We start from the raw sequence: 8,782 nt of genomic DNA on the forward strand, positions 1-8,782 counted from the left end.
TAACAAATAAATTTAAAATTTTAAAAGTGATTAATATAATAATATAAGAGTTGAGCTTAAAACAAAAAAAACATAAATTAGAATTTTTCTTTCAAATTAATCTAACATTATTATTAATTAAAACCCATTTTATTTATGTGATATTGAAAAGTAAAGTTTATATGTGCAAATATAATATAATGAAGTGCATAGGGATAGATATTATCAAGTTTTTCCAATGTCGGTTTTGCTATCATGTTCTTCTCCAATCTCACTATCCACTCACTCTTTTCCCAAACCTTCTTCTCTTTTCTTCTTCAGATTTTCTACACCTTCTCTTCATTATCACTCCACCACTTCTAAAACACTCCTTCATAAGTCTATTTCAATCAGGGTGTGTTTCTCCCTCTCTTCATTTTTTCACTTTTTTTTGCATTTTTTTATTGCCCACTTTTGTTAATCAATTTCGTATCAGGAACAAATGAAACACTCCATTTTAGAAGAAATTGCATGTAATGCACTTTAATAACTAGGGTGGAAAGTGCACGAGGCTCCGACTTAGTGGAATTAGGTGTACATGAAGTGCCGCCACTTACGAGATAGATTATTTCTAGGATTTGAACTCGTGACATCACCATGGTCACTAAGTAGTAAGTACCTTTAGAGTATATCTATGCAGTGTCAGTATAAATAAATCGATGCATTATTCACTGCTCATCTGTATTAATTTTATTTTAATAGTCAATGATGATTAATCATTAAATATGAATGATGGATGATGCAGTGATAGTGAAAAATACTCTTACATTGTAGGTGCATATATCTTTTTCTCTTAATTTTAATGATATAGTTGTGTATAATTAGGTGTATGATCCATCTTAATAAATCCAATAACTTAACAAAGCTTTTGGTCTTCTTGAATGTTGATATATGCTATAATAAAATGACCTTGAAATAAGTGCTGCTAGGCTTGTACACAAGTTGGTGCTGCTGGATCAGAACCGCCAATTGCAGACAGAGTTTCAGAATTCAAAGATGCATGCTGGAGATTTTTAAGGCCGCATACTATACGTGGTACAGCACTCGGTTCTACGTGAGTATCATAACTTTTCGACAATGCAGTTTGTTTCTCATAAAATGTTTACTGTAATGGAATTCGTTTTACTTCTTGTATATACAGTGCTTTGGTAGCAAGAGCATTGATTGAAAACCCGGGTCTGATAAAGTGGTCTCTTCTGTTGAAAGCATTATCTGGTCTTTTTGCCCTGATATGTGGGAATGGTTATATAGTTGGCATCAATCAAATCTATGACATTAGCATTGACAAGTATGATGCACATACATGCTGAATTCTCCTTATTTGCATCTTCCACTCTTTTATTTCCTTATCGCTGATTTAAATTTCGATCTAAATAAGTGCATGTAGGGTGCAGGACATTCATCTAATTAGCTTTATATTCATTTTCAGGGTCAACAAACCTTATTTACCTATAGCTGCTGGAGATCTTTCAGTCCAATCTGCATGGCTCTTGGTTACATTTTTCGCTGCTGCTGGCCTATTGACCGTTGGATTGAATTTTGGGCCTTTTATCTTCTCGCTTTATACACTTGGCCTTTTTCTTGGGACCATATACTCTGTTCCGCCATTTAGAATGAAACGTTTTCCTGTTGCAGCATTTCTTATTATCGCTACGGTATGATTTAACCTCCTTTTTTCATAATCTTTGGCAGAACCAACAATAGTTTAAATCAAATTCTATTGGAACATAAGATAATTACTACAGGGATTGCTTTTGAGTTTCTTTTCGATGAATTCAATTGGTTACTTAAATTTGAAGTATATGCCCATATGATTAAACATTGATGGAAGAGTCTTATGCAGGTGCGGGGTTTTCTACTTAACTTTGGTGTGTACTATGCCACTAGAGCTGCCCTTGGACTTGCGTTTGAGTGGAGGTAAGTTAGCAATTATTATCTGTTGCAATATTTTTGTTAGTGGTTAAGGAGAACACTGTAAGCCTGATGTTCAGATAGTGTTTCCATTAAGAAACTATATATGGTAGACCTGCCTAGAAAAAGCTACCAACTGCGACTAATTCTGCCTCTGAATGACTGAGTTAGTTAATTCTGCTTTTCAAGTAAAATAGTGCTTCCCTCGTATACAGCAACAACCAAGCCTTAGTTCCGCTAGGTGGGGTCGACTTGTGCTTCCCTAGTATAACCTAATGATTCTAACTTTATGTTTTCGTCGTATATTGTTGTAAATGTCCAGCTTATATTTTGATTACTTATCATATGTTTGTTCTTGTATGACTACCTGCAGCTCACCAGTGGTTTTCATCACTACATTTGTTACATTGTTTGCATTGGTAATAGCAATAACAAAAGATCTTCCAGATGTTGAGGGCGACCTCAAGTAAGTTATGAGATCAAGTTACATAAGTGCTGAAGGATGCAGGTTCATTAATCTTATTTAAAGGAGCTGCTGATATGGAAACCTTCTATTTCATTGTATCTGCATATGTATGTGCGTATGCATAAAGTAGAGCCTGCTTCTGTGCTAGATCTAATATGGACTTTTACATGTAATAACTAACCGCAGGTACCAGATATCAACCTTTGCCACAAAGCTTGGAGTTCGGAACATTGCCTTCCTTGGTTCTGGAATCCTGGTGATGAACTATGTTTTCTCCATATTAGCAGCTATTTATATGCCCCAGGTGAGTATAAACTGCCCTAATCTGTCAATGAATTGCAGTGAATTCTTTGTATTGCCGTACATGAAACAAAACCTTATTCAAGTTCTGAAACATGTTTACAGGCTTTCAGGCGATGGTTACTGATACCAGCTCATCTAATTTTTGCATTAAGCTTGATTTTCCAGGTTTTTAAACTGAATTAATAACTCCTATGCCTGTCATTATATTTTAGATGGATTTTCATACAGTCAATATCGTTGTTATATTTGATCCTTCTGAATTTTTTCACTTCCTTTCCATCCAATTACTCTTAAAAGGAAATGCTTATATATTATTTTATCTTGCTAAATATTTGTTTAGAAAATTGGCTACTATCTAGTGTCTTTGACTCAGTCCTACATCCAAGACCTTCTAAATAGTATAGCAAAGAAAAGTTCCAAGAAACCTGCTTTTTATCTTGACCAGATTGTTTCAGTTACTATGGATAATGCTCATTGGGATATTCGGTCTATGTTCTGGCCCTGTGTAGACATTAAATACTAATTAACTGCCCAGTGCCCACTTCCTTTTTTGCAGCCGAGACACACTCTTATACATAACCACATATGAAGAATGTATGAGAGATAATTCGTCATTTCTCTTTCCCCTTGTCAAATATTATAGCTTTACCTGTTTTCAACTTTGTTTTGTTAGATGGCATATGATGCAGTAGCACATAAAACATGTATCTGCTGATATAGTTTTGGTCTGTCCTACTCACTATATAAGCTTATTGAGACCTACACGTTATGAGGAAGATACTTGCTTCTGCTTACTTGTCTTTCTCTCTGTGTGTTTTTATTTCATAGAAGTGCAAGAAAAAGGTTTTGAAACTGTAACATAGCCATGACATTTATTCTTGTATTTCAGGCATGGGTATTGGAACAAGCAAATTATACCAAGGTAGCATACTGCTTCCTACTGCAGCAAAACAATGCAGTAACTCTTTCACTGGTTTAATTGCATTTATAAACTAATACAAAGGATTAAAAAACTCAGAAGATTGATCTCGATTTTCATCTTCCATAACAAAATTTAAGATAATACTGATCACTTCAGTTTGGTTATCAGTAACATAAACCTCGTATCATAGGAGTCATTTTTCAAGTTCCATTTAAACTTATTGATTGGTTAAATTTTCCCAATATTGCACAAAAGGAAGAGGCCAATAGATACAAATGCTGTGCAAGTTACTTTTATTATATAAGTCCTTGTTTTTCTAGTTCTGATCTTCCCTTTCATTGCATGGAGACCAAATTTTTGTCTATCAATTCAACGTTTACTTTCAGTAGATGGCAAAACAGAGTAAGCATTTAAAATAGAAATATTTAGACACTCACATCACTGACTGATAATGTTCGACAAATGTTGCAGGAAGCAATTTCAGGGTTCTACCGATTTATATGGAATCTGTTCTATGCTGAGTATGCCTTATTTCCTTTCATCTAGCAAACCCCACATCAATTTTCTCAGACGAGATGCACGTGTTCGTTTATAGAGATCTTCAACTAGTAAAGAACTAGTCATTTTTGTGTTAGTAAGTATTGTACATTGTTTATGACTACACTTCCTTGTGATTAGATGTAATTCTCGTAATGATGCATGCCAATGGACAATATTTTCAATGCATCATTTTTAAATACCTCTTTGCATGTGTTAGGACATAGGAACCTAGAAATCAGAAATTATTTTTTTTGTTGAATTTTAAGTAGGAACAGCCTTCCCAGTCACTGATATTGATGGATTATCAGTGAATGAAGATAGATACAGAATTATCACGTTCTCTCTGTAAAACAAGGTAACAGAACAGAAAAGATAGACCTCCTAACACTTTCGGATCAATCTCTGCTGAAGGCTTCAGAGTCACCTCACAAGTGTATTTCATGACTCTTAAGCCTTCCATATCCCTTCCTTCCCCTCCAAAATTCAACTGGAAAACAGACCCTAAAGGTCTGCAATCTCTCTGTAAAAATTGTTTATTTATTTATTTGGAATTTGGCTGCTGACTGCTGTGCTATGAATCACTGTAAATAGGAGGATTTGTAGGAAAATATGACATTTCTCATTCTTTGTTTTTACTTTTACACACTGGCCAATTACTGCATATGGTATTTTCACATCCACTTCCCTCACCCTTAATCACATTCCAAAATCAGGTGCTTATTATTTACATTACACCTATGTTAATCCACTCAATGTATTTCTTCCTATATGATAGAAATTAATGACGAAAAATTTAAGGTGGTGGTAATAAATAACTTTGTGCATCCCTTGATAGTATAGGTCTATTCATCAAAAGTGGTAATGGTTTACAAATTGCTATTATTTCAGTTTAGAAAATTGAATGTAAGAACTTTATCAGACACTTTCTTACAGCACACACAAATTCTTCTGCTTCTCATTCACACAAGACCTACAAAAACTATATGAATAATAAGACAATGGCATCAAATTGCAAAAGAATGCCTAGTCATATTTCTTCACCCCCAACAGAAGTAACAAATGGTATTTCTAGTTCATAAACCACCACCTAAGCGGCTAGGAGTATTTCGGCCGGAGTGAAGCAGTGATGGAATCCTAGGTGATGGAGCAGTAGTTCTTGTTCTTGGAGACAAATTTTGCTGCTCCAGTATTCTAAACTGAAGTTCTGGAGGGTAATCTCTTAAGCAACCAATCCTAGGACCAGCTCCTGTTGTCCATCTTGTGCTTAAGTGATTAGCCAACTGATATGACTTCATTCCTTTGTGTGAATATATCCTCTTCATTATATTTTCTTTTGGAATAGGATTTTGATATTCTTCCTGTTGATCTTCAACAAACAAATTTGATTTTGGGACCATAAAATCCTCTTCATCAATAAATGATTCTTCTGCTGTCTCATAACCACATTCTGATACTGAATCTGGAGAAGAAACATGACAATTTGGTGGATGTGCTTTTTGCAATCCAAAAATGTCACACACATTGTCCCTTTTTGGTATTTCAAGCCTTGCTATGTTTAATCCTACTCTGGACAATCTAGACATGGGTGGATCAGAATCTGGCTCAGCATTAGAATCCTCATTTCTCAAGCCAGTTAGCTCTTGAGACAATGTGCTGGAAATTTTGGTTTTGAAGTTTTCAGGCAATTCTGCCTCTGAAGGATTGCCTCGGAAGAGAACATTCTTGTCTGTTTTTGCTATACCTTCTTCTTCACCTTCCCTTGGACTTTTCTGAATATAATGCAAATTGGATATTAGCATTTCAGAGAGAAAAGTATGACAGCTCAAGCACAATTTTGATGCATGGTGACATGCCTAATTGTTTGCTGGGATAATAATCTATCTTTTTAATTATCTCCTGCCATGTTATCTGTTTATGAAAATTTGCTAAGTGGCCATGAGGTCTCGGGTTCAAATCCGAGAAACAACCTCTCTTCTTGTATGGATAAGGCTGTGTAATCTACCTTTCCTCATACCTCACTAAATTGGAGCCTCGTGCACTGGACTACCTTTTTTTATTGACTAATACTAATGTATACCGAAGCAATGCTTTTGCATATCTTACCTTCACATCTGCAAGATTCACATTATGCTCCATGAGAAATGACATGAATTCCTGAAAGTTTTCTTCTGTTGGGAGATAATGCCCACTGTGAGGCCAAACTGCCTTTCAAGTTGAAAAGGCTTAATGTCAGTATGCCAAAGAAAAAACAAAGGCAAATGGAAAGCATAGGAATACAATGAATAAATCATTATAGAAATATTGAATTTTCTTTCCTTTATATACCTTAAGAACACCATCTTCTACCACTAATCTACCAGCAGATAATGTGGCTCCACCTGCTAAGAAGCTTGAATGTTGAAATGTACCCTTGTTCTTCTGCCCAATATACAATGTCTTGGATGTGCTAAGTACAAAAATCCACTTAGCATCTCCTACTGTCTGAATAGGTTCCCCACTTTCCTTGTAGAAGAGCCTCCCATTCTTAATAATTACTTCATAGACCTTTCTTTCAGCCTGCAAAAGAAACAACTTTTAAAAGTTAAGCTATCTATGCTCTGGAATTTTTACTTCAAGAAAAGTTAACTACGAGCATCCACACTGGTGCAACACCTTTTTCGTTCTTAAATGTGTCATATTGATTATTTTATATTTATTTATACTTTTCAACAACTTAAGCAACTCAAGTCAGAATCACCTCCAATGGTGCAACTCTATTTTCGTTCCTAAATGGACCCCATAAACCTTCCCACATTTATATTTCTTTAACAAATTTTTTTTTCATTTTTTGATGCTGACTCACAACTTTAAGAACGATGCTTATTCAGCTTACCGTTGCGAAATAAGAACAAAAACAACTTCTCTCCAATGGTAAACTTGGATGAAGAACGTGTTTATTTCGCTACGAACGGTTTTTTGTTACCATTGTGGGTGCTCTAAAGGAGTATTAGAAGGATAAAAAAACTCACTGGACCAAGATACTTGATGCACTGCTGCTGAAGCTTTGATCTAGGACATCTCTCATGAGTGACTTCCTTCCCTTCTCCAATGTCAAGCCTACAATTAAGAACATTCATAAATATCCCTTAGTTTGATGGAAAGATAGTTACCTATCAAACATAAACATATCTCTTTGTTGTGCTTTCGATCTTACCAATAGAAGAAAGGTTGATTGCTGTCGCAGCGGAGCCATTTCACGTAATAAAATTGAAGGTTATGGCCGTAGCGATGACGAGGATCAATCTGTTTAAATTGACAATCAGTTAGAGAAGCTAACGACAACAACAACCACAGTCTCTTTTGAGTAGGTAAGACCAATTACATGAATCAAAGAATATTGCTATCGACAGATCTTCTAATAGGGTTAGAAAAAATCAAATAATTATCGACTTACTGCCTCTAGCCGGTGCTGCAAAGCAAGTTTTCGAGCTTTCTCATCCTTAGATAGACCCTTTCCGACCTATCAAATAAAAAACAGAGGAATAAGTTTGAAGTTTAAACCCAACAACAATAATATCTTATAGTACAATGAGCTGAAACTTACCTTAGCAGCTCTGGTTCTGGCCCTTGACCAACGTGAAAGGGCAGTCTCTGGTTTTTCGATATCAAAAAATGATATAGAACTCCTTTTTAGTTCAGCAAAATCCAAAAGCTTCCACCTATAAGGGTTTTATATGAACTTAAATTTAGTGACATACCAGAGTATAAACACACATGTTTGGTAAAGACTTCACAGGCACAAAAAGAGATCTAGAACCCCTATTTTTCTGGTTAATGGCTTATTGCATTGTATTGTTATGTGATCATTCAAAGCTAGGCTTAAAAAAACTAACCAACTCTGCTCTGCAAGAACTGCACAATCTGCTAGTTGCCTTCTTGTTCGAAAACTTTTGTAAACTTTCTGCAACTTCAGTGCGGCTTGATCTCTTTCGTTCTGTGGGACTGGTGAATGAAAGCTCGTCTCGGACGAGTTACTATACGTTCTTGGCAAATCATCATAAGTGCGTCTATTCTTCGTGCTTACTGGTTTATCAATGAAGCCATTCTCCTTGTCTGCTGTGGGAGACTTAAAAGAGAGTATGGTGCCAAACTCTCCACCATTAAAGCCGAGAGATTCTTCAAATATCATCTTCCCTGCACTATGATTTGTTTATAGCAAGTTAATCTCGAGTCACTTCGAAACTTGTCGGGTTCAGCCGTTCAGGTAGATAATAAGACCAAGTTAACAGAAAATGTTTCCGGATGCTACGTAAATGCGCATCAATTTGAGTTCTAACAAACCCCCTCGCGCTAGAGCACTTTGTATCGAACGTCTATTGAGACGAACACGAGTGGCAGGGATCAAAATCTAAAAGCTTAAGTAATTATGTGAAAGCATATTGATGATCTTATTCATACATAAGAATGATAGATATGCAGAGAATGAGGACACAGAAACATTATCTGGTTTGGCAAAAATAGTTGATTCTACATATTAACAATAAAAATGTTACATGTTACCCTACACTAACAATAATAATAATGATGATATTGCTACCCTATAAATTGTGTTTTATGTGGTAGAGAAATAAAACAAAGGGCAA

General features: G+C 35.5%; 2 protein-coding genes across 2 annotated transcripts; one reads left to right on the forward strand and one right to left on the reverse strand.

Moving 5' to 3' along the window:
• LOC109348270 (homogentisate solanesyltransferase, chloroplastic) lies at window positions 203-4,359 on the forward strand. Its single transcript, XM_019588618.1, has 10 exons — window positions 203-373; window positions 948-1,072; window positions 1,160-1,306; window positions 1,448-1,673; window positions 1,862-1,935; window positions 2,303-2,395; window positions 2,582-2,699; window positions 2,801-2,863; window positions 3,588-3,620; window positions 4,092-4,359. The coding sequence occupies exons 1-10, from the start codon at window positions 218-220 to the stop codon at window positions 4,164-4,166; spliced, it is 1,110 nt and encodes a 369-aa protein (XP_019444163.1). The 5' UTR covers window positions 203-217; the 3' UTR covers window positions 4,167-4,359.
• LOC109348269 (IQ domain-containing protein IQM6-like) lies at window positions 5,059-8,364 on the reverse strand. Its single transcript, XM_019588617.1, has 8 exons — window positions 8,033-8,364; window positions 7,744-7,858; window positions 7,594-7,659; window positions 7,354-7,442; window positions 7,169-7,256; window positions 6,486-6,716; window positions 6,264-6,365; window positions 5,059-5,929 (listed from the first exon to the last, which is right to left on the reverse strand). The coding sequence occupies exons 1-8, from the start codon at window positions 8,326-8,328 to the stop codon at window positions 5,234-5,236; spliced, it is 1,683 nt and encodes a 560-aa protein (XP_019444162.1). The 5' UTR covers window positions 8,329-8,364; the 3' UTR covers window positions 5,059-5,233.

The sequence above is a fragment of the Lupinus angustifolius genome, chromosome LG05, assembly GCF_001865875.1.
Source record: "Lupinus angustifolius cultivar Tanjil chromosome LG05, LupAngTanjil_v1.0, whole genome shotgun sequence".
Taxonomy (NCBI): Eukaryota; Viridiplantae; Streptophyta; class Magnoliopsida; order Fabales; family Fabaceae; genus Lupinus; species Lupinus angustifolius.